The sequence below is a fragment of the Camelus bactrianus genome, chromosome 18 (assembly GCF_048773025.1).
Source record: "Camelus bactrianus isolate YW-2024 breed Bactrian camel chromosome 18, ASM4877302v1, whole genome shotgun sequence".
Lineage (NCBI taxonomy): Eukaryota > Metazoa > Chordata > Mammalia > Artiodactyla > Camelidae > Camelus > Camelus bactrianus.
Window position 1 is genome coordinate 15,743,389 of NC_133556.1, and position 26,428 is coordinate 15,769,816.

The following is a 26,428-nucleotide window of genomic DNA, read 5'->3' on the forward strand; positions in this document are numbered from 1 at the left end:
GTCATTTGTCTGGATTTATCTCATTCTTTTTATCTGCTCCATAGTATTCCACAATATGGTTGTATTATTTTAATTTGGTCATTCCTGTATCTATAGACATTTAGGTTGTTTCCAACTTTTCACTCTTACGAATGGTGGTGCTTGCAGGGACCATCCCTATTTTACGCCTCCTTGGGCCCATATATGAGTACTTCTCTAGGACACTCACTTAGCAGTTGCTGAAATAATCTCCTCACTTCAGATTTTAACAGACACTGTCAGATTGCTCTCCCCAAAGCTACCATTTTTCATTTCTAGCAACAGTACATGAAAGCACCCATTTCCCCACACTCTCACCAGCCCTGGACACTTTTGATCTAAATTTTTTGTCCATTTGATAGGTATGAAAGGGTTTCTCTTCAGTTTCTGTATTACCTTGCTGGGTCGAGGAGCTTTCCCTATATTAGCTGGTCCTTACTCTTTGTTGGATCTGAGTTACCTATTTATATACTTTGTCCATTTTGCATTTGGGTTGTCCTGCTTTTTCTTGTTGATGGATAGATACGCACTTTTTTTTGCCAGTTAAATATGCCAAAAACCATTTCTCTGCCCACTGGAATTTCAGTCGAAAATTTCTACTTACTTTAGTTCAATCCAGCAGTTTTCCGAGGAGTCTGGTTCCCAGACCAGATGAGTCTGACAGTGTTGAGCGAACTGAGCTGCCCTGACCCAGGTAACCAGTGGCTGCCTGGTGAGCATGAGCTGTTGACAGCTGCGAGCCCTGACCCACGCAGGCCCAGGTGGCTTCCCAGTCTCCCCCTAGAGATGGTGGTTGAGTGTCAGATGCCTGGAGCTCAGTCACCTGGGAGGGCGTGCTTGGCATCTGGAGAATCACCACGTATTGTGGGCCAACTCTGTCTGAGTCACTGTACATACAACTCCCCAGTCCCTGCAGCTGAGGAAACTGGGGCTTAGGGAAATGAGTTTCAGTTGTTTCAAGGCAACCATGTGGCTGGGCCAGGATCTGAGTGTGGCTCCACCTGACTCCAAATCTCACATTCTCTCCGTCGCAACATGGCGCCCCCGTTGAGAGGGTCAGCAGTACCACCGCAGTATTACTGTGACTATTTGCAGTTATTCTTCTTATTACTACCAGCAGTACCATTGCTATTATAAATGTATTAATTTGGTAAACTCTCTTTAATTTTATTTTATTGTGATAAGAACACTTAACGTGAGAACTCTCCTCTTAACAAGTTTTAAGTGCACAAGACATTATTGTTAGCTCTAGGTAGAATCCTTGACAAACGTCCTTCAGAAATGAAGGAGAGATAAAGACTTTACCAGCAACACGATAGCATAAGATAAAAGGAAACGTGTTAATTGAGTCAGTTCTGCATATGCCAGGCGCAATTCTGGCAAACAGCACAGACCTGCTCCTAACTACAAAGGAGCTTATGTTTTAGTGACTGAGGATAAAACCAATACTTTTTTGAGCTCTGCCTATGTGCTAACATGCTTGGCACTTCATTTAGTTCTCACACACACTCTGGGAGTTAGGCACTTTTATTTATCTTCTGATCTTGGCTCAAATGTCACCTCCTCAGAGAAGCCTTCCCTGACACCCTGTATAAATGGACCCTCCCACATCTGGTTCTCTCCATCCTGTCGCCCTGTGTGTTTCCATTATTGTTCTGATCACATGTTATCAATATCTGTGTGTTGATTGTCTGTCTTCTCTGCTTGACTGAGAGCAACCTGTGACTGTTGGGTTTACCAACTGTGTCCCAGGCACCCAGCACCGCATCTGTCACACAGTAGGCAGCCAATCAAGGTTTGTGGAATAAATCCCCATTTTGCAGATGGGGAAACTGAGACTCAGAGAGCTGAGCAACTTTCCCAAGGTCACACTGCCAGAAGAGGCAGAGAGAGGACTCCAATTCTGGTCTTTCTGACTCTCGTGCCCCAATTTTTCATCCACTGTACTATATAGGGGCTTCCTGACTTGGGGGCTGTATCCTGGAGATCTGGGATGCCACTGAAGATGTGGGCAGATCAAAGTTCTGCCTCTTACCTGGCTTTATCAAAGCCAGTCACCTTTGGGAGTCACTATGGGTCTCAAGAAGCCACCACCCCAGGTTCAGACTAGCAAGTGCGTGTCTGGAAAGACTCCACCAACCTCCTTGATGTGAGAGGACACCGATCACCTTTGTTGTCTTTGCCTCTCAGGGCGAGGGAGAATTTTGGTAAGTAAAACCTGAACCTTGGCCAGTGAATAACTTAGCAACATCCAGCATCCGACCCATGAGGGTGGGTGCCCTGGTGCTGTTGTGGGCTGGGAAGGAAGGAGCTTGCTCTAGACACACTGACCTTTCTGTTCTTCCGATGAGCCATACTCTCTTACCTCCAGGTCTTTACATAGGCTTTATCCCCACTGCCTGGGACACCCCTCCACTGCCATCCCCACTTTCTTCACCTGGAAAAATGGTCCGTAATTATTTACTGGGTCTCAGCTTAAATGTTGCTTCCTTGGAGAAGCCTGCTAGAGCTCTCCAGGTCAGGACTAGGGTGCTCTGATGTATTCTTATGGTGTCCTGCACTTTCTCTTACAGAATTGGAATTTCTCTAAATTCCAAAAGCAGGAAACACTTCTTGCTTATCAGTGTAGCTGCAGCACCAACTCAATGTCTGGCATACAGTAGGTGCTAAGTAAACACTGGTTATGTGAGCATGGGATTTTTCTAACTGCCAGACCTACCTGGGGCCAGTCCTGTTGGGATGCATCCTTCTAAGGAGGTGACCGAGACCCTGTTTGCTTTTTGCTTGTTCTAACTGGAGGCATCTCTGAACCATTAGTCTTCAACCACCCTGTTATGAGCTGAATTGTGGCCTCCCCACTCAATTCATACGTTGAAACCCTAATGCCCAATGTGACTATGTTTGAAGATACAGTCCTGATGGAGATAACTTAATTAAATGAGGTCATAGGGTGGGGCCCTAATCCCATAGGACTGATGTCCTTATACGAAGAGGAAGAGGCATCAGAACTCTGCCTCCCTTTCTCTGTGTGCCATAAGAGGCCATGTGAGGACATGGGAAGAAGGCAGCCATCTACAGGCCAGGAAGAGAGCTCTCACTGAAAACCAAGTTTTCTGACACCTTGATCTTGAACTTCTGGCCTCCAGAACTGTGAGAAAATGCATTTCTGTGTTCCAGCCACCCAGTCCCAGTCCATGGTTTTTTGTTATGGCAGCTGGAGCAGACTCAAGACCAGTGATTCCTGTTGGGGAAACTGAGGCAGCCCCCAAGTCCTTGCTCTAGCTCTGTCATCTTGGTTTATCAGAGGCTCTTTCTCAGGGATGGATGGCCCGGGGCCAGTGGCTGTGGCCAAGGAGGGCCAAGCCACCAGCAATTCCCACCTTTGGAGCTCTTGCGGTCTGGGAAACGCATTTCCTGTAAACCTCATTAGGGCCAAATCCACAGCAATGTGCACTAATATATTTAGCTAACTATTTAATTGGACTATTGGCAACAGTTTCAGAGGAGTCAGATTGAATAACAACAGAGTATGTCTAACTATCAAGACAAAATTATAATGTGTTGGCACGTAGGCACTGCGAGAGCCCTGCCAAGTCTATTACCAACACGGTTCTAACCGAATCACTTTCTTTAGGTGGGGACCTTGTTTTGCTTTTCTGAAAGAAATGCTGCTTTTAATCATGTTCATTTTTAGCACACCACAAAATATCAACGAGAGACCCAAGATACAGTAATATTTCTCCCCTTAAACTGCCTCCTTGACGACTGCTCTGCCACTTGTAATGGAGGCTTAGTCTTGGTTGGAAGAGCAGTGAGAGGACCATTTGTCGATCCCCAAAGTGTGCCCATGGTACCGGTTAGCTGAGCCCCTTGAAACATCACCTGCACAACCTTTGGCCAACTGTAGCACACCCTACTTGGAGCCACCAGCACCGCTCCCCACTCCATATGCCATTAAATTCCAAGTCCTGTTGATTTTCCTTCTCTTTGTCAGACGCGTACAGCCCGCCTGATTCAGAACTGCTGTGGTGGACAGCTCCCTGATCTTGCCAACACCCTGTATCCTAATTGTTCTGTGAGGTCTCTGCTTTGCATTCTCCAGAGCTGTGCTATGCAGTATGGCAGCCACTCCCACATATGAATATGTAAATTTAAGCTCATTGAAATTAAGTAGAATTCAATGTTCAGTTCCTCAGTCACACCGGCCACACTTCAAGTGCTGAGTGGCCACAGGTGTCTGGCCAGTGGCTACCATATTGGACAGCACAAATGTAGAACATTTCCCTTGCCACAGGAAGTTCTCTAAAGCCTTCACAGGTCACTAGGCTGTGTGTACATACTACTTAGATGTGTTGGGGAACCAAGACCTCTGGGGGTCACTTCTAGTCAATGGGAGATGAGAGTTAATGGATAAATTCCTCAGGTTCCCTGTCCTCCACTGGGCCAATTCTGACTCCTCTGTCAGCTCTACTTGGTTCTTCAGATGGTCCCCAGTGGGATTGAGCTCCAGGTGCCCAATGGGGTAATTTGCTCTTGGCGTACCCTTTATAAGTCCATCTCCCTTTCTTGCCTCACTCTGCCTTCTTCCTCATGGTACTTCCTGAGTTCACCTCCCAAATAACCTGCCTGCATCCAGCTCCTTGTCTGTAGTCTGCTTTTAAGGGAGCCCTAACTAAGGCACCTTGGATTTGTAAACTTCTCCCCATGTCCAGTGCTTCTGCCTAAGTGAACACCCCTGTCTTCTTTTACCTGGATGGTGGTGACAGCCGCCTGACCAGTCTTCCTGTCTTCCTCTTACGTTCTATCCGTTTTCCACACTGAAGCCAGAGGGCAGCACAAATAACACAGTGTGAACCACCTCACCAACCCTGTGTTTTAGCCGTTCAATAACTCCTGGTTGTGGGCTGAATTACATTCCTTTCTCCCGAATGCATATGCTGAGTTTCTAATCCCCAGTAGCTCAGAATGGGACTGTACTGGGGAATACCCTCTTTAAAGGGGTAAAGTTAAAATGAGGTCACTGGAAGGGGGCCCTGATCCGATATGACTGGTGTCTCTAATCAGAAGAGATTAGGACACAGACACACACAGAGGAAGGACCATGTGAGGACACAAGGAGAAGACAGCCATTTACGAGCCAAAGAGAGAGGACTCCGAAGAAACCAACTCTGCTGACACCTTGATTTCAGACTTCAAGCCTCGAGAACATGAATTTCTGTTCTTTAAGCCAGCTTGAGCTGACTAATACATGCCTCATTGTCCCGAGGACAGTGTCCAGATTCCTCTAAATGGCTTCTGAAGCCTGGTATTATCCAGTCCTAATTTATATCCCCAGCCCCTTTCCTCCTACCCCTGAGTAACTGGAGTATAGTTCAGTTCATTCAAAGCCAAGTCATCAAAAACAGTTTGCCAAAAATCGGCCATCCTTCTAATGGCCAATTTGCCAAAATTATGAGAAAGAGATCTTAAACTGAGTCTAGTAAAGTTCATGCCAGGGCCAGACCTTGGGTGAGGTAGGGGTGTTTAGAGAGTTTTTGTTTCCTGTGATTTAAAAAGTTAAATTAACCTTTCATTTTGAGATAATTGTAGATTCACACACAAGTATGAGAAATAGTACAGAGGGCTCAGGTTCCCCCAGTGGCAATAACTTCCTTAACCACAGTACAAATCACAACCGGAGCACTGACACTAATTTGGTCCAGATACAGAACATTTCAGTCACCATGAGGATCTCTTGTATTGCTCTTTTGCTGGCTACCACTAATCTGTTCTTTGTTTCTATAATTTTATCATTTCAAGAATGTTATATAAATGGAACCACACAGTATGTAACCTTTTGAGCTTTTTTTTTCACTCAATGTAATACTCAAGATTCCATCTGAATTGTTACATGTATCAATAGTTTATTCCTTTTTGTTGCTGATTAGTATTCCACTGTATGGATATACCACTGTTTGTTTATGCATTTACTGATTGAAGGACATCTGGACTGTTTCACTACTGTGAACAAAGCTGCTCTGAACATTTGTGTACAGAGTTTCATGAGACCACACATTTTCATTTTTCTAGGATAAATGCCCAGGAGTACAACTGCTGGGTCATCTGGTAGTCGCATGTTTATTTTTATAAATAACTATCAGACTTTTTCAGGGTGGCTGTACCATTTTGTTTCCACCCACAATGTATGATTTGTCCAAATTCTCCACATCCTTGCCAGTATTTGGTTTTGTCACTAATTTCTATTTTAGCCATTCAGACAGGTATGTAGTCTTCTGATTTTAACATGCATTTCTCTAACGGCCAATGATGTTGAAACATCTTTTCATGGTTTATTTGCCATCTGTACATCCTCTCTGGTAGAATTTCTGTTTATGTCTTTTACCCTTTTCCTAATTGGATTATTTATTTTTTTATTATTGGGTTTGATAATCTTTTATATATTTCAGATACTAGTCCTCTGTTGCACATGTGGTTTGCAGATGTTTTCTCCCAATTTGTAGCTTATCTTTTCATTGTTTAACAGAATCTTTCACAGAGGAAAAATTTTTAATTTTTATGAAGTTCAATTTGTCACTTTTTTCTTCTTATAGATTCTGTTATCTTTCCTCTATTAATATCACAGGATCTTGACTACTCTCCCTATATAATAAAGCATGAAATTAGGTAGACTTATTCCTCCCACTTCATTCTTATTTTTCAAAATTGTTTGAGCTATTCTATTTCCTTTGTTCTTCCATTTCAATTTTAGCCTAATCTTGTCTACATCTCCAAAAAACTTCTTCTGAGATTTTGATATCATTTCTTCTACATTGAGTTATTCCAATTCATGAAAATGGTATTTCTCTCCATTTGTTTATATATTCTTTGATTTCTTTCATCAGCATTTTGTTGTTTTCAGCATAAAAGTCCTATATGTATTTTATAAGATTTACTCTTAAGTATTTCATTTTGGGGGGAGAGGCAATTGTAAATGGTAATGTATTTTTAATTTCAGTGTCTATATGTTCATTATTAGTATACAGAAGTGCGATAGATTTTTGTATGTTTATCTTGTGTCCTGCAAACTAGCTAACCTTACCTATTGGTTTAGGATTTTTTTTTCCTTTTTTTTTTTTTTTTTAAGATTTCTTGATATTTTCCATGTGGACAATCATGTCATCTGCAGATAGGAGCTGTTTTATTTCTTCTTTCTGATCTAAATGCATTTTATTTCCTTTTCTTGCCTAACTGCACTTGCTAGGAATTTTAGCACTATGTTGAGTAAGAGTGGTGAAAGTGTACATCCTTGACGTTTTCCAGACCTTATACATCATTAAATATAGTGTTAGCTATAATTTTTTTGTAGATGCTCTTTATCAAGTTGAGGAAATTCCTCTTTATTTCTAGCTTTATGAGAATTTTTTTTAAACAAATCATGAATGAGTGTTGGATTTTGTCAAATCCTTTTTCTTTATCATTTGATATGGCCATGTGATTTCTCTGTTAGCCTGTTAATATGAATTATGTTGACTGATTTTCAGATGTTGAATATGCCTTGCATACCTGGAATAAACTATACTTGGTCAAGGTGTGCCCTTTTTATATATTGCTGAATTCTGTATTGTTGAATTCTATTTGCTAATATTTTACTAAGGATTTTTTCTCTCTTTTCATGAGGAATATTGATCTGTAGTGTTCTTTTTCTTGCACTCTCTTTCTCTGATATTGGTGTCAGTGAAATAATAGCTTTATAAAATGAACTGGAAGTGCCTTCTCTTATATTTTCTGGAAGAGATTGTGTAGAATCTCTTATACTTTTTCTTTAAATATTTGATAAAATTCTCCAGTGAAACCATTTGGGCCTGGAGACTTCTTTAGGGGAATTTAAAAATTATAAATTCACTTTTCTTAATAATTCCAGGTCTATTCAATTTACCTATTTCATTTTAGGGAAATTGTATTTTTCAAGGAATTTATTTTAAGGTATCATTTTATTTAAGTTACCAAATGTGTGTGTGTAGATTGTGTGTATTGTTTGTGGTATTCCTTTATTATTGTCCTTTTGATGTTTGGAGGGTCTATAGTGATATCTCTGTTTCATTCCTGATATTAGCAACTTGTATCCTCTCTCTTTTTGTTTTTGTCAGTATACCTGGAAGTTTGTTCATTTTATTGGTTTTTTTTTAAGAACCAGCTTTTTGTTTTTATTGATTTTCTCTGTTGTTTTTCTGTTTTCAACTTTGTTGATTTTTGTTTTTATATTTCTTCTGCTTTCTTTGGGTTTATGTTGCTCTTTCTTTCCTAGGTTCTTGAGATGGTAGTTTAGATTAGTTTTTGAGAATTTTATTCTTTTTTCATGTAAGCATTTAGTGCTATAAATTCTCTCTCAACATTTTTTATCTGTGTCCAAAAATTTTGTTATATTGTGTTTTTATTTTCATTCAGTTCAATATATTTTAAATTTTTCCTTGAGACTTCCCCTTTGACTCATGGGTTATTTAATAGTATGTTGATTTGTTTCTAAAAGCTTGGGAATTTTGCTGTTTTCTGTTATTGATTTCTAATTTGCTTCCATTACAGTCAGAGAACATACTCTGGATGATTTAAATTCTTTTAAATTTATTGAGGTTTGTTTTAGAGCCTAGGATATGATTTATTTGGGCATATATTTGATGAATGCTTGAAAATAATGTGTATTACGTTGATGTTGGGTGAAGTGTTTTGTAAATGTCAACTAAATTCTGCTGGTCGATGGTATTGTTGAATTCCTCTATATCTCTGTTGATTTTATGACTAGTTGTTTTATCAGTTGTTGAGAGGGGCTGTTGATGTCTACAACTGTGTCTGTATATGTGTATTTCTCTTTTCAGTTCTGTCAGTTTTTGCTGCATATATTTTGTAACTCTGTTGTTTGGTGCATACACATTTAGGATTGTTATGTCTTCATGGTAGATTGACTTTTTTATCTTTGTATAGTATTCCTGTCTCTGGTAATTATTTTTGCTCTAAAGTATACTTTATCTGACATTGATGTATCTTGCTTTTTTGGTTAAGGTTTTCAGGATACATGTCTTCCCATTCTTTTACTTTTAACCTACCTGTATTGTTATATTTGAAGGGAGTTGCTCATAGAGAGCATGTATGTAGTTAGGTCACCCTTCCAAACTCTGCCTTTTAATTGATGTATTTAGGCTACTTATATTTAATGTAATTACTGATACTTTAAGGCTTAAGTTTGCCTTTTTATTTTTTGTTTTCTGTTTGTTCTCTCTGTTTTTTCATTTCTCTGTTTTCTTTTTCCTGCCTTCCCGTAGGTTACTTGAACAATTTTTAGAAGTCCATCTTGATTAATCTATATTTTTGAGTGTATATTTTTAGTGGTTTCTCTGGGTATATATTATATATATGTCATTTTTTACAGTCTACTGTTGTCAATATTCTATCAGTTCAAGTGAAGGATAGAAAATATATATGTATATATGTGTATATATATCCCATGCTTATCTCTATTTCAGACAAAGTTGACTGTGTATTTGATGCGGTGGTTATGTAGTTGATTCTATATTTCTATGTATTATAGAAATATGCATTTTTCTTCTTTTTTATTGAGGACTTACTTACATATAGTAAAGGGCACAAATCTTAAGTGTTTAGCCTCATGGTATTTTAAAATATAACCATCACAAGAAAAAGATATAGAGCATTTATAACATCCCAGAAGTTTCCCTTGTGCCCTCTCCCAGTTAATACTCCCCAAAGATAACCCATACTATATTCTCTATCACCATGGATAAGATTTTTGGTAAACAGAATCCTGTATTATGTACTCTTGTGTGTATGGCTTCTTTTGCTAAATGCTATATCTGTGAGATTCATCGATGTTGTTATGTGTACCAATAGTTCTTTTCTTTTTTCGCTGCTACCACAATTTATTTTACTGTTTGTGGATATTTTTTTTCCCCCAGTTTGGAGTTATGAACATTTTCCAGCTGGAAGTATGATATTTTTGTATGTTCCTTATGGTGGTTGTAGCAATCATTTCTCTTGGGTATATACCGAGGAGTGGAATTGCTGGGTCAAAGGGTAGAGATATATTTAGCTTTGGCAGATACTACTGAACAGTTTTCCAAAGTGAATGTGTCATTTCCCACTCCCACTAGCAGCGTATGAGAGTTCCCAGTCGCTGCAGAGTCTTGCCACCATTTGGTATTGTCAGGCTATTAATTTCAGCCATTCTGGTAGGTATAGTGGATTCTTAGTGTGCTTTTAAGTTATGTTCCCCTGATGACAGAAGCCTCAGTCTCAATGTTTCTACTAAGCCACTCCCTTCCCTCCCGACCATATCTGATTGGCCCAGGATGGATATCTGACATTATGCAGGGCCAATTAGAATTTGGAACTGAGACTTAAGTGATGCCCATGAGGTGTCCATCTTCATCCACAGAAAAGCCAAGAAACCAGTTTTGAGAGAGAGGAGAAGGAAACAAATGCAGGAAGGGACAGGAACAGGAGACAATGGAGTTCTGGAGAAGAAGCAGTGCTTCTGGCCCGTGAGGCTCTGCTGGACCTGGCTCTGTGTCCTGTGTCTGTGAGAGACCGCTCTGTCATCAGTAAGCAGCTCCTTTTCTCCATCACCTTCCCCTTTTGCCTCAACCCTTCTGAGTGGATTTTTCCCCTTGCAACTAAAAAGCCTTGAAAAAGAGATATTTTCCCTACTTCCTTTATGTCCTTCTCTCTTACTTGAGCAAGTCTTTTTGAAAATGTCAGCCTCTTGCTGAGCCGAGCGGAAGGGAAGGGAGGCTGGCCTTTGTTGGTCTCTCGCTGTGTGCCAGGCTCATCAAGGGCATTATCTCAGATGTGGCGCACATGACCCTGTAGGGGAGAGGCTGGCATTATCCCATTTCACAGATGTGGCAAAGTGAGGTGCAGAGAGGATAAAGAGTGGTTCATCTGGGGCTATGCTCCCAGACTGGTCTGGTTCTGAAGCCTGGGTCCTCTATCTGGCCAAGCTCCATCACCATCACCATACCCTCTGTCTGTGACTGAGTCTGAGTGTTAAAGGTGGCACACAGGCACCTTTTGTGACTGATTATGGAGTTTGTCTCCTATCCCTCCTCCCACTTGCCACCAATGTCGTGGGTGCTAGATTGTATTACATGAAGGAGAGCAGTCCTTATGGGGACTGCAGTGATCCCCCCAGTTCTACTGCCTACATCCAGAATTTCATCTTATCCATATCTCCCTTCCATCAGTGTCTTATTCTAAACACTCTTTGAGAGTAACGTAATTTGCTTCCAGAAGGTTCTTTGTTGTACATAATAGAAATCCCAGGTGGCATCATTGGGTCAGGATGGAGAATGTACTGGCCATGGAGTCATATCCACTTGAGTCCAAATCCCATTCTCCTGAGCTATGAGCTGTAGAACCAGGGGCCTCTCTGAGCCTCAGTTTCCTCATCTGTAAAATGGGAATGAGAAACACTACCCTGTGGAGTGTGTGTAAGACTTAAGTAAAATTAAAGTGTTCAGCTTTGCTCTTGGCGCATGAGACCAATACATAGTAATTGTTTTTGCTTTTATTATAGTTTCTTTTGTCCTGGGAGTTACTGATAACAGGGAAATCTTTAAGTACCTGTTCTCTGCATGGGCTTAATGGTCTCCGTCTGGCTGTTGCTGCCGCCAGACACACCCCTGACCCCTTAGAAATGCCTCACCAGCAAGTCCAGCCTCTCTCTGGGAATTTCGGGGCAGGATCACTAGCTGTGAGGCCTTGGCTTGTTGCTTGATGCAGAGAAAACAAATATTGTTTTAGAAACATTAATAATTGAGAGGTTTTCAGCAGAGAATTGGCTGGCATTAGGGGAATTGAAAATTAAGACTAAGACAGTACCTCAAGCAGATTTCCTGATGAATAATTCATGAGGCCAATGCCCACAAAGACCTAGAAAAGAAAATACCTTCTGTGTCTGTCCTCCCCACCACTGCCCCCAGCCCTATCACCTTGACTTTTTCCTGACCCCTCGGTGAGGGGAGGGGCATCTGGGAAAGTAAATACGAGCCAAGAACAAAGCAGAATTTTGATTTGGTTTGGTCATCACACTTGTGCCCACACATTGCTGTGTGACCATTGATAAATTCTGTCCCTCTCTGAATAGCAGTCCTACCATCTTTGAACTGACTAGGATGCTTTGAAATCCAAGTAATGGAGGGAACTTCGAGCATCCACTGAGGCCTCTGTTCCCAGGGAGCTCTATATCCCAGAGTGTACCTCTGGAGTAAACTAAAGCCAGGGAAGGCAACTGACCTAGCCGGTTGTCACTGCGTGGTCTGAGAGGAAATAGCCTGTCCCCTTTTAGCTGCCTCCCCGTCCTCCCAGACTGAGGGAGGGCCTCCTGCCACCTCCAGCTCCATCATCTCTTTTGCTGCACTGTTCACCCATCTACCTCTCCTTCTAACCCAGGGACTCAAAGGCCTATGCCAAGTGAAAAATAAGTTTGGAGCAGGGCGACCTCAGCTCCAGCTGCTTGTTGCCAGGTGAGAATGGGGCCTAGTATGACCAGATCTCAGGCAGATCTTTAAAGATCTTAAAGATCACTTGGATCTTTAAGTGAAATCTAAGGGATGATGCCTTCTGACTTCTGGCCAGGCTGTGAGCACCCCAAAAGCATAAGTGGTCTCCCTCTGATTGGATTCTCTGCCATCTAGCCCAGGGCTCGGCACCCAGTGAAGGCTGAATGAGTTGAATTCTGGCTTTCCTTTTCAAGTTCTCGTTTCTTCATTCAACAAACATTTACCACCATCTGCTTTGTGCCAGGCCCTGAGCTAAGGGCTGGGGCTGGAGCTGGGGCAGTGGGGGTGGGGTGGGCAGAAAGACAGGTAAACTAGTGGGACACACCCTGAGCTGGGAGCTGTCTGAGTCCACTGCAACGATGGTTGCCTTCTATTGAAGGCCTCCTGTGTGCACTGAGCCAGATGCGCTCGGCACAAATGACCCTGGAGGTACTGCTTCCTCCCGTTTTACAGACGAGGACGCACAGGTGTTAAAGAGGTTAGGGTGCACGTTCAAGGCGTAGGGCAAGTGTGCGGCAGAGCTGAGCTCAGGCATGCAGAGCCAGTCCGCTCTCTAGGTCACTGTGACCTCCAGGATTAGAAAGAGGCCGCCCCTGCTCGTGCTGCTCAACGTGATATGGAAGTGAAGGGTTTCTATCGGAAAGAAAGGGATTCCAGGCAAGTTTTCATAAACCACAGCTGACAATCCACTGAGGAGAGCAAGTGACCTTAGGGACTCCCCTGAGCCCAAGAGGTAAGTCTGTCAATGGTCACTGTCATGACCTTGCCAGACCTGGTGTGTGCGTGTGTGCACGTGCATGCGTGTGCGACACTTTCAAGCCCCGTGACTCACTCTGTCGCCTTTTGTGTTTTAAAAACTAATATCACAGTCAAGGTCTAATGAGTTTCTATTGGCTGGCCTTGCTACGCTCGGATTGAAGTCATTCATTCAAAAGTATGTATGGAGCACCTACTGTGTGCAGGCATGGCTCTAGGTGCTGGGGACCCAAGGACGTACCAACTGTGAAAAGGCTGTTCTGGGCTCTGGGGACACAACAGTGAGCACAAAAGACCCAGTCCCTGCCCTCGTGGAGTCCAACGCAGATTTAATCAAAGAATCACGCCAAGAAGTATAGAGTTATGACTGCAATGAAGTGCTGTGGGGGGAGGGGCACGGCAGCTTGAGAGTGTGTACCAGGAGCATGGGATCTGGGCATGGGGGCTCAGGGAGCCTCCCGCAGGGGAGGGGCACATGAGCTGACTCGGAAGAAAGAGTGGGTGGGAACCAAGTAGCGGGGCAGAGAATAGTCTGGATGCAGGACTCGTGGGTGCTGGGGCTCAGGGCAGGGGGTCTCAGGAAGTGAAGGCACCACAGAGAAGAACGCAGTTTGCACTGAGGCTAGAGTGGTCAGCAGGGGCCAGGCCTGTGGTGGCCGTGGGGGGAATTCGGTTCTTTGCCCTGAGAGCAAGGGGAAGAGATTAGAGCATTAGCAATTAGCGTTAGCTGTGTAACAAACTATCTCCAACCTCTTGTTAAGCTTGGGAGCCTGAAGGTAAGCAGTTTGGGCTCGGCTCAGTGGGTGGGAGTTCTGGTCTCGGTCAGGCTCAGCTGATCTGGGCTGGACTTGTTCCTGCATCTGTGGTCAGCTGGTGGGTCGTGTGGGGCTGAGTGGTTTATGATGGCCTTGACGGGAATGGCTGGGGGGCTTGGAGACTCTTTCCTCACGTGACAGGCTGGACCAGCGTGTTTGTGTGATGGCTGCGGAGAGTGAAGTGTCAGTGAGCAGAAGCTGCACGGCCCCTGAAGGCCTAGACTTGGAGCCGCAGAGCATCACTTTCTGTTGGTCAAAGCAGATCACATGATCATCCCCGATTCAGGCGCTGGAGAGAAAGATTTCTCCTCTTCTGGGAGAATTTGCTAAGTATTGCGGCATTTTTGCTAGCCACCACAAAGATCTTAAGTGAAAGGGTGATTTTATAAGGTCAAAATTTCCTTTTAGTTTCTGTGGGGAGAATGGATTAGGGGCAGTATCTACCTTAGTCTCCATTCCGTCCTCCCTTATTAGTAACAAAATGTCAATTTTATTTCTGCAGAATAAAGACCAAATTTCCTCACCTCCTTTCTAGCTAGGTACAACTCTGTTGTATAGGATTATTAAGAAGCCTTTTAAAAAAAGAAGGGCCAAACTTTTCTTCCCTCCTTCCTCCCCCTGCTCTTCTTCTTGTGTTGGATGGAGATGTGTTGGATGGAGCTTGGGCAGCCATCTTGGACCATGAGTACAAGGGTCTCATCCTAAGGTTGGTAGAATGGAGATCTGGGAGGAGCTGTATTCCTGACCACTGTCTGGAGCCACACCAGCCTGACTACCTGCCTGGTGTTGCCACTAGTGACTCCCAGATGTCCCGTCTCTGGAGAATTGCTCTTACTTGGATGGGAGCTATTCCACCCAGTGGGTTATGTTCCCTCACCCAGGGCATGGGGACGTGGAGGGCCCTCTCCCTTTGAAGGTGAGACCAGGTCTGAGTTGCCATGGACACTGCAGAGCCTGTCCCCCCTTCCGCTGCCGTGGGACCAGCCTGAGGCCAGTTTCTAGACCCTTCCCTTCCTCAGCCTGCTTCCCTCTCCCCTTTCCTTGGAACACCTCTAACATGACTCTCACAGGAACCCCCATCCCAGGCTCTGCTTCTAGGGGACCCAGCCTCTGACACCCTACTCCCCCTCCCTGCCCATGATGAGCCGTGGACTGAGAATCGGGCTCACCCAGCAAGCTCATGGCTCAGAATCATAATCACCAGACTCCGTCCACTTTACCTACTGGTTTTGGAGTGGGCAGCCGAGGAGAGGTCAGGAGCTTGAATCCAACAGAACAGGCAGTATGGTGTGAAGAAAGAATGAAAGATGACCTCCTTCTGGGTGGAGCCAGTGGCTGGAGGCCAAGGGAGCACTGGGGAAGAGAGGTCCCTGACTTGGTCAGCGTGTGAGGCCTACCAGCCTTTCCTGCCCGCCCGCTCCAGGCCTGTTTGAAGTCTGAGGGCTGCCGCGTTCTGCCGGACAGACAGCATTTGTAAGCAACTCTCTCCCCAGCCCAGTTAATAATTCAGGAGCCAGCGCCTGCAGCCAACCCATCATTCCAACCCCGTGGCACCCCAAACACTGGGCCTGTGGACAGGGAAGGAAAAATCACCATGCCCGCTTGAAAAACGGTCCTCACTTCAAGTGCTGGCTGCGTCCCCAGTGCCGGGGTGGGCTGAGATGTTCCCACCGTGCAGACAGTGGGGGAAGGATGGAGCTGTCCTGGGGGCTGGGGCGCGCACACCGAGCGGTATTTAACGTTTGATGCTGAGCTACATTTGTTTTTGGACAGTGGGCTGTAGTCGCTGGAGAACAGGCTGTGGAGGACCCAGCTCTCTTCCTCTGGTTCAGCCCTGCGTCCTTTGCTTGCTTGCCCACTCATTCATTCATTCAGCAGTCATCGATGCCTCTGACACAGACGGGGCCTCGAGGATACAGAGCGGGGTATGGGGGGAGTGGCACCTCCCCTCAGGGAGACACAAGTGGGAGGCATTATATTCAGGGGCCTGGGACAAGAAACAGCTGGCTGGGGGCTCTGCGTTAGGGTGTGGCCTGTTGCATGGGTATGCCGGGGGCCCAGTGAGTCCAAAACAGAGAGAAGGAGGTAGCGATCCTGGTTAAGAGCCTGGATCTGGGGCCAGATGGCCTGGGTTCAAATCCTAGCCCTGGAGATTGTCCTTCTAAGTGAAGTAAGCCAGGAAGAGAAAGAAGAATATGACATGATATCACTTATATGTGGACTCTGAAAAAAAAAAAAAGGACAAACAAACTTATTTACAAAACAGAAACAGACTCACAGACATAGAAAACAGACTTATGGTTACCAGGAGGGAAGGAGGTGCGAATGGATTAATTGGGAGTTCGAGATTTGCAGATACTAATATATATAAAGCAGATGAGCAACAAGTTCATACTGTACAGCACAGGGAACTATATTCAACATCTTGTAGTAACTTATGGTGAAAAACAATATGAAGACAAATATATGTATGTTCATGTATGACTGAAGCATTATGCCGTGTAGCAGAAATTGACACAACATTGTAAACTGATTATACTTCAATTAAAAATATATATAATAAAAAAATCCCAGCCCTGCCACTAATTTGCACAGTGTTAGCCTTTCTGTGCCTCAGTTTCCCCATACATAAAATGGAGTTCATAGTGAGAGACTGATACCAACTACGCCATATTGTTAAGATAATGAACTGGGAGCTAGATCACGAAAATGAAAACGAAAACCCCAAACTCTTGACACATACAAAGTTCTGGCGACTGTAAGGTAATGCTGCCTTTGGAAAACGTCTTGGAAGTTTCTTATAAAGTGAAGCACACTTACATGTCGCTTGATAGTCCCCGCCTAGGTACTCACCCCTGTGAAATGATAAACTTGCGTTCGCACAAAATCCTGTACATAAATGTTTATTAGCTGCTTCATAGTCACAGAAACAACCCGAATGCCTCTCATCGAGAGGGTGGATAAACCAGGGATGCTACTCAGGACAAACAGAAACATCAGTGGGTCACAGATGCATTAGCTAAGTGAAAGCAGCCAGGCACAAGCTGTGTGATTCCATGTCTATGACATTCTGGAAAACTGTCAGGACAGGAATCTGGTCAGTGATTGTAGGGGAGGGAGGAGGGACTGATATAAAAAGGGATAATGGGATTTTGGGGGTGATGGTACTATTTGCTGTTCTAAGGGTGGTGGTGTATACATGACTGCATGTGAGTGTTTGTCAAAAATCGTAGAACTGCACACTAGCACAGGGTGAATTCCATTGCATGTAAATTATACTGCATGCAAATTATGCCAGGCAGAGGGAACAGCATGTGCAAAGGCCCAGAGGCTTGAACTCAGGTTTAGGACAGTATGTAGATGTCGAGGAGGAAGGAGCAGGAGCTGAGGGAGGGAAAACATGTTTAGGGCAGTTTGTGACGAGCTTGAATGTCGTGGCAAATCCTTTGGATGGTGGGAAAATTTGAACGTTTTTAAGCAGTCAAGGAATAGAAGCACATTTTTGTTTCTGAGAGATTGCTCTCTGTTTAGAAGCAAAAGCCATTGGGTATATAGGCCTGATCCTGCCTCCAGAAATGTTTTCATTTGCCTTGTGCTTTTAGAATTTTTTTGAATTTGTGGCCCATGTTAAAAGAAATTGGGACATTTTATGTAGACTTCTACATGTCTGGCTTCTCTTTAGAGGGGACACATGCCAAGGTCCCAGCTGACTCCCTCTCCTTCCTGGTCCTGGCAGGTGTCCGTTTTTGACCCCAGGGGTTGAAAGTGGATCAGAGGGGGAAGAGACCAAGGACAGCGACATTCCCCAGTCCTGGATGAACAGTAGTGTCACCTGGGGGACCTTAAGCACTGATGGTGCCTAGGCTAAGTCAGTGGGGATGTCTGGGCATCTGGTTTTTGAAAATGTCCTCCAGGTGGTTCTAGGGTGCAGCCGAGGCTGGGAGGAAGATGATAGCCTGGGTTAGGGGGTCAGCGGTGCAGGTGGGGGGTGTTCAGGGACTGATGGGACGTGTGGCTGGGGCAGGGGCAGACCAGTGTGATGCGTGGGCCCGGCTTGGACAATTGAGAGCGATGATGTGTGCTGAGAAGGGACGGGGAGGAGGGTGTGGTCAGGGGAAGGCGCCAAGCTGAGCTTTGGCCACGCTGTGTCCAAGGAGTCTGTGGCCTGCAGGCTGAGGGCCCCAGGGTGCAGTTGTCTGGTCCTGCTGTGCCTGCGGCTTGGCCTCTGTGGCCCTTCATTGACCTCTGAGATGGGAAAGTGGGGGGGTGCCGTCAGTTGAGGCAAGACGGGGGTGGGGGGGTGATGAGGCAGCCAAGCTCCCCTGCAGCCACCTGCAGACGGGGGGTTCCTTGGACAGGGGCGGGGTCCTTGTCTCTCTGGGTCATGGGAGCTCAGGTCCTGCTGAGCAACTTTGCCTGCAGGAAAAGTGGGGGACAGTGTACTCCAAAGGGGCGCTCATGCTCGAAGAGAAGGAACCCACCTGTCCAGAGATGGGGCATCCTCAACCCAGAAGCCCTCACTCCTCCTCAACCTATCAAAACCATCTGCGGAACAGTCTTGACTCCTAAGGAGATGCCATGACTCCAGACTCCATCTGTGCATCTGTTTTTTTTTTTTCCTGTCAAGGACCCTCTTCTCCTTACTAGCAGGCGCTATCCTTTCTGTGCCTGTGAGTGAAACCAGGCAGAAACCACAGTGCCCATTTTACAGATGAGCGAGAAGAGGGAAGGCAGCAAACACTGAGTGCCTGCTACTTGCCAGGTACTCAATATACATTTTTATGTAATCCACATAACCATTCTATCTGTGTATGAAATAGGGATTAGGGGTCCCATTTTCCACGTGAGGAAACTGAGCTGCAGAAAGTTTAGGGATTTTGCCTAGAAGTAGCAGAGTTGGTAGCTAAGCCCTCCTCTCTCCTCAGTTCTTCAGTGTGATTGTGGCCCCCCATCTCGGCAGCCTCACCAGGAACGCGCACACAGGCACACAGACTCACACATGTGTAGCCTCTCCAGACACCTTTTATTGTCTTTGGTGCCCCCTCAGCTTTCCTTCTGGTTCCTAGTGGATTTCTTCATGACTGTTCTCGCCTCTGCCCCTCCGTGGACACACTCACTCCCCCAAGTCTGTGTGGTCAGCCCAGGGAAGGGCAACATTGTCCTGAGACGGGGTAGGGCAGAGGTCTCAGCCCTCTCACCCACCTAGGGGTCATTCACTAAATGGCCCAGAGCTCTCCCATCACAGCCATTCTTGGCTGGGTTGGTGTCTGTCACCATTAAGCATTTGTTGTGGCATTGTCCTGCCACAGGAAACACTGTCCCAACAGTCCTCGACAAAGGACAACTCCTGGCCTCGTCTCTTATCTCTCTGCCTCCTCTGAGGTCCAACAGAGACACGGGTGGGCGTCAGGGAGCATTTGCTCCTGGGAAGATCCTGGGCTGAAGCTGCCTGGAAACAGTGTTCAAAATGAAAGCGTAAAGCTTTGGACGATGCTCGTCAGGGATGCGGCTCCCTTGATGCAGTTATCATGAGTGTCCTCTCCAGACGCTCCCAGCTCCTGTGGGCAGCGTGTGTTACAGGGTGTGCCCAGGACTGGGCTCCCCAGAGACAAGGCTCCCCCCGATAGTGCTCGCTTCAGTTGGCTCTCGACACGGACAATCCCACCTGTGGTTGGTGATTGTTTCTTCTGAGCTCATCATGGTTGGTGTTGGTTGTAGCTGGTGTTCTTCACTTAGGATGGTCTCTTCGTGGAAGGTTCTTCTAACTTCAGATGGTTCTTAATACAGCTGGCCCTTGCCTTGAAAACAGTAGTCGCCCCCTGATGAGTTTTGGCATAGTTGATCTCACAGCGACGGTTCTCAGTACAGATGGTTTTGCCATTGACGGATCCTGTTAGGGATGGCTCGTCCCTGGGGTTCACAGGACTGATGTTAGTGCCACTGGTGGTCTTAACACATGTGGACCCAGCATGGATGGAACTTGACCTTGTTCTTCCCAACAGTGGTTCTCAGAGATGGTCTCAGCGTTGACTGCTGATCCTTGTTGTGGTTGGTTACGGATGACCCTTCTGCTGATGGTGGTTGCTACAGATGGGGCCATCCATTGAAGATTTTGACACAGTGTGTACTTTTTAAAGGTCTTTCCTACTTTTTTGGGCAGTCACGACGTTGAGTGAGGTCTGGGTTTGTTGGGTCCTCACGCCTGCATTTTCCAGTGGCCGGCCAGTCCCCTCATCAAGGCACGTGCACCTGGGCAGGCTGCTCACCCTTGGCGACCTGGTCACTAGCATTCACGCTGTCCCCAGCCTTGTCCGCCGGGAGACTGGAATTGCTCTGCAGCCCACTTTGTACGTTGGTGTCCACGTTGATGCTCTGGTAGCTGCTGGCCTGGCTGGAGGGAAGGCTGCCCATGGAACTGGCCGGCCCGCTGCTCACCTGGTAGCTCAGGGCGCTGCTGCCCAGGCTGATGAAACTGAGGCTGGTCAGACTGCTGGCCTGGCTGTCCACGCTGCCCCCAGGCAGGCTGCTCTCAGTTTTCCCCTCCAGTCTGCACGGTGCTGTCGGCTTGGCTGGCCAGCCGGCTCTTCAGCTGGTTGGGGGAGTAGGTGGCGCACACCTGGCTGGTCTGGGCGCCGCCTGCCTGGATGTGGAGCCTTCGGTTCAACTGCACGATTCGACGGCTGCCCAACAAGCTGACCTCGCTGCTCTCCTCATCCCCCGCGTACCCACTGCTTAGCCGGCTGACGTCACTGCATTCCTCCCGGCTGGAGTGTCGCAGGCTCGGCACGTCGCTCCCGCTGCTCCAGGTGTTCCCCAGGTGACCACCGAAACCTCTCAAGGGCTCCTGAGTGGCCCCTGTGACATGGCAGGTGGAACGGGGCTCTAAGCTGGGTGACTGGAGGCCTGGACCTGGGCCCCTAGCATTCCAGGCGGGAGACTCCTCTTTTCTATCCTGGAGGAAAGTGGGGGGCAACTGAACTGGTTTCTCCAGGAGGAGGGGGCCTGGAGGCCTCTGAATGTGGAGTGTGGCGCTTCGGGGCAGTGGAGGCTCAATTTATAAGGCTCCCTTTTAAAAGGGAGTGTTCTGATTGGCTGGCTCGGTTCCCATGGTGATGGTGCCTGTGAGGCGGGCAGGGCGGGTGAGGAGGGAGACAATGCTGTCCTGGCACCGGATGCATTGGTGGCCGGGGCTGCCATTGGGCACAAAAGGGGCTCGTGGCCAGAAGGGTGATAACCAGTTTTGGGGGGCCCGTGGCCTCTGCTTTCCCATGACCTGGCCGTGCGTCCCTGTGGAGACCATCTTGAGCTGTGTTTCTTTATAGTTATCACTTCATCTTCTGAGCCTCCTGCTCCTTGCTGAGTCCTCGTAAGGACTGCAGAGATGATCCCAGTCAGGAGTTTAACCTCAGTTCCTCCACGGCCCTGCCTGGTCTGGCTCCTGCTATCTCTCAGCCTCATCCCACCTCACAACTACCCCTTCCTCACCTCGGATGCCCCATCACACTGGCCACTTTCTTATTCTGAGCTCTTACCCACCTCAGGGCTTTTGCACTGGCAGTTTCTACCACCTGGAATGCTTTTCCCTCGGTCTTGTCAGGCTTCAGCTCCTGTGTCCCTCAGGAAGTCTTCCCTGTCCCCTCCTTCCCCAAGAAGGTCCCTCTGTTACTCTTCGTGTCACATCCTAATTTATGGGCCTTGGGGCATTAATTATGATTTGTGATTGTTTTTATGTATTGGTTATTTATTGCTGTTGGTTCTCTCTGCTACAGTGTCAACTTTGTGTGGACAGAGATTTAGATTTCTTAGTCTCTGCTCTGCCTCCGATAACCCAGCATAGTATCTGGCACATAATAGATGCTCATTAAGCATTTACCAGATGAGTGAATCAATGAACTGCCCCAGGGTGTGTATTGTAACCACAGAGGGAGCTTTTTTTTTTTTTTTTTAAATCAGAAACAAAAAACAAAAAACAAAAAACCACAGACATTTATTTTCTCACAGTTCTGGAGGCCGTAGGGAGATTTTTATAAACGTATGTTTGGATTTTCGAGGACAGTGGCTCTCTCCCTTGGCTGCCCGTGGGAATCACCTGGGGATGCCTGGGTCCCACTCTCAGAGGTGCTGAGTTAATTGGTTGAGAGTGAGGCTCTGGCATCAGAATTTTGAAAAGCTCTCCAGGTGGCTCCAGTGTGCAGTCAGCATTGAGAAGTGCTGTGCTGGGGGGAGAGGCTTGGTTATGTGTGCCTTTTCGTAGGTAATCCTGTGTGCAGTTCTGATTAAGCAGTATTGTGGGCGAGAACACCATGCATGACACTTACTAGTAGATACTTAACAGATGTTCATTGAATGACTGAATTAAGAAATTCATTGACTCCCTAAACGGCTCATGGGTGGGTTTCAAGGACTCAGAGCTTAAATGGGTGGTCTCTTGAGGTGACCTGGGTCCCTGACAGCAGGACCTGGGACTCTATACTTTCTTCCAAGGACAAGACAAAGAGAACCAGCTCAGCCATGGCCCGGAGGGGTGCTCTGTCCAGAGACAAAAGTAATTCTTCCTCTAGGTGGCCACATGGTTGAGTTCCTCCTTACTTTTAAAATTACTTAAGGCATAAAAAAAAAGAAACAATAAAGTGAATATTCATGTGCTCATTACTCATTCAAGAAATAAGACATTGCTGACATAGCCTAAAACCCGTTTACCCCTCCCTGTCGTGTCTCCCCATGGCAATCCTGAATCTGATGAGCATCTTTATACTTGAAGTATCCCTAAACCAGCATGGAATTGTTCTGTGTGCTATTAATCTTGATATAAGTGGCGTTCTTTATACAGCCTTCTACAACTTGCTTATGTTCAACATTATATTTGTGAGATTCTTCTGTCGTTACATGTGTAGCTCAAGTTCATTTTCACTGCGCTAGAGTATTCCATTGATGAATGTCATAATTCATCCATTCTATTGATGAACATTTAGGTTATGTTCCTTTCTTTTTCCCCTGCAGTAAACATTCCTTTAAGTGTCTCTTTCCCGTGACATTTCCCTGGAGAAGTTCTGAGAAGGCTCCTCCCAAACAGACTATGAAATCTTCCATTTGTTTTAATTGCACGTAATGTACAGAGCAGCTACTTCTCGGCATCCTTTGGGCCTCATCTTCTATTGGCATGTTTCCATGAGGTTCAACTTAGGGCTGGAGTAATGGTTATCTGTTGCCTACATTATTTGGTCATAAAACACTGCCATTCCAGAATGTTCAGCTTCAGCTGAAGATGTGGCCACAGAGTGGAGCCACTTGTGTGGGACAGGGACCGGAAGGAGGCTGGGGTAGCTGAAAGGGAGTGAGCCTCTCGGGGAGCTGAATGTCACCAGGATGCACTCACTCTCTACTCAGAGCACGTCTCCCAGCTTCCTGTGATCTGGGGCAAAAGAATTGTCTCGGAAGTTTTTCATTGTGGACTTGGTGTGTGGAGGATGGGGAGGGGAAGGGAGGAGGGAGGAGAAGCTGCCTGAGGAGCGGGGAGGAGGAGGAGGATTCCCAGATCAAGCTCAGGACCTGTGCAACACAGTCATCGACCAATTCATTCAGTGTAGGAAGCCAGATGTCTGAGTTCAAATCCAGGGTCTGCCGCTGCTTACCAGCTGTGTGATCTTGGGCAAGTTGCCTAACCTTTCTGTCTCAGTTTGGGTTCCCCCCAAAGCAGACCTTAAGGCATGATGTGGGTACTAGTAGTTTGTTTGGGAGGTGGTTCCAAGAAACCCAGGGAAGAGATGGCTGGCAAGACAGGGAGGGAAGGAAAGCTGATGAAGGGGTGTTTATTGAGAATGTAGCCAGCTGGCTTGGGGTTCAGGGCTGCTGGGGCCTCTCAGAGGCTGGGGGTTAGCCGCTGGCTCCTGTCGCCCCTGGGGCGCACTTCCTATTTCTCCTGAGCTGGTTGAGCAACTTCTGTGATGCTAGCGAAAGCCTGGAGGCGGAGGAGGGAGGAGGGAGGGGATAGAGAGGGAGGAGAGTCGGGGAGGCAGTTGGGTGAGAAGCCATCAGTCGGCTCCCATCTGTACCCTGGGGGTCAAAAGATGGGTCGGGGCATCAGTGGAGTCTGCTTGCCTTGCCTCATCTGCAAATGGTGATGGGGATTGTTCTTCTAGGTTGTAGTGAGGATTCCAGGAGGCCAGCCTGGCATACAGTGGGCACTTCATAAACGCTAAGTATTAGGTACTTGTCTTGTGTTACCCCAGAGTTGTAGGGAAGAAGTGGAAATGGATTGATAAAATAGAAGCCCCGAGAGATGATGTAAAATGGACCTTGGCCATAAAACTCCCAGATCCGGACCCGAAAGCTATCTCAGAGAATGCCAGGTCTCACACTCCTGGGGGCTTCATGCTGCTGGGCCCAGAGAGGTTAAACCCCCCAGAGCTGGATGTCAGACCCGTTTGCCTTGTCGGCCTCAGTCAGGGTGTGGGTCTCAGGAGAGGAGCAGGGGAGACCCTGCCAGGAGAGGGTGCTGAGCATGGAAAAGGCAGGGCAGGAGCCCCATGTGCGTGTTAAAGTCTTAATTCAGCGTGTGACTGAGGGGGCTTCAGGCAGATGGAACTTTCAGTTTTAGAGAGGAACAGTGCTGAGCAAACTGGGGTGAGTCTGTCATCTTAACCAGAGGTGAAGTCAGATATGGGCTAAATGACCCCTGAAAGCCCACTTCATCCATCAGACATCCTTAAGAACACTCAAGCTTGCGAGCCGTCGGCTAGACCGCAGGACATGGGAATTGCACTCTCAGAAGCCCCAGTGTGCCAGTCTTTCGGCTGTAATCACTCCCAAGTCCTGGGTGCTGGGTCTCAGGCTCTGCCCCTGCAGCTCTGCACCTGGGCAGGTTATCCAGACCCTCTCAGCCCAGTCTCCTCCCCTGAGAAACAGGGCCAGGAGACGTCGGCTCTCGCCATCCTTGAGGTCAGGGGGCGTGTGCCTTGCCGCTGCTGTGTCCGCAGTGCCTGGAAGAGGCTCAAGCATTCCATAAAGTTTTACTGAATGAGTAGATGCAAAACACTTAGAGCAACGACTGACACTTGGAAAGCTGAGTAGGTTTAATTACTATTGTTATTCAGTTTTGGTATAAAGCCTCTTTATTGTCAACATAGGGCACACCGGAGTGGATTAAATGAGAAAGCAGAATTACCTCGTGCCCCCAGGTGCTGAGCTCTAAAGCCAGGAGGATGTTAGCTGCATGTTGGATGGGGTTCTGGTTGGGGGCAGGGTAGGATGTCAGAGCAGAGGAGCTTTGGAGATCAGCCTTTAGTTATTAAGTCCCAAGCTACAGATGCGAAAACTGAGGCTCAGTGAGCAGAACAAGATTTCCTAAAACTGCATGGCTTGTAAGCAGCAGAACTGGGATTTAGCCTGGTCTTCTGGCTCCCAGTCCAGTCTACCTGTGAGGGGCACTGGGGAATTACAGGCTTGCAGATGGGGACAGAGGTTCTCAGAGAGGGAAATGGTGCCCGGGCCATGAAGCATGGGGGTGGCAGAGCTTGAGGGAGAGGCCACTTGTGCTGTGGAAGGTGGGGTGCACAGTGAGAGACAGGGAGCAGAAGCATGACCCAGGGGCCTTCCCTCCCAGTCATGCTGGGTTCAGTGATGTGACCCCAAGCGCTCTGGGTTCTGGCGCCTTGGTTTCCCCATCTGTAAAGGGAAGCAGTGCTGTCAACCTGCCTCCCTCCCTGGGCTTTTGGGGTGCAGGCGGGGAGCTCCCCAGAAATCAGAGGAGAAAACATTGCTGGGGGCAGTTGATCATTACTTGGTCCGCAGACCAGCCCTGGCTGCCGGCCCTGTGGCTCCCTGGTGCTTCCCAGAGTACCCTCCATGCCAGGCTGCCCCGCCCCCAGGAGCCCAGGGGAGGGAGCCCCAATGAGGACAGGGCTGGCCCTGAGTTAGCACAGCAGGGCTGCCCGTGGAAAGTGGCCACTGCCGATGGGTGACGGCCTTTTGCACACATTATTCCTCCCTGTTCGCAGAAAGGAGGAATTATTGGCAGAAAATGAGAATATAAAACCCTGTGGGAGCCAGGCACTTTTTTGGGGGGTGCTGAGCACTGAGCACTTGGAAGCTGTCCAGCAGATTGGTTCATTTTTAATAGTCTAGGACTGTAGTTCATCTGTTTAATTCAAATGAGGTGACATAATATCTTTCATTTGGACTTATTACTGCATGGCACTGATGCGGCTCCCAGCATCCTCTGGGCAGGACATTCTGTCATTACCGGCTGCAAAGTCCCCCTCTCTGTCCAAATTGAAAGTCCGCGGGAAGGGC

At 46.9% G+C, this 26,428-nt stretch overlaps 1 protein-coding gene and 1 long non-coding RNA gene across 4 annotated transcripts in view; one reads left to right on the top strand and one right to left on the bottom strand.

The window, feature by feature from the left end:
* LOC123618549 (uncharacterized) overlaps positions 1-26,428 on the top strand; it is a 367,703-nt gene that overhangs the window by 35,780 nt on the left and 305,495 nt on the right. The window lies entirely within an intron of this gene.
* On the bottom strand, positions 20,667-21,334 carry C18H16orf82 (chromosome 18 C16orf82 homolog). Its single transcript, XM_010961115.2, is given in 3 exon segments — positions 20,667-21,141; positions 21,143-21,185; positions 21,307-21,334. Coding segments are annotated over 3 exon segments (546 nt in total).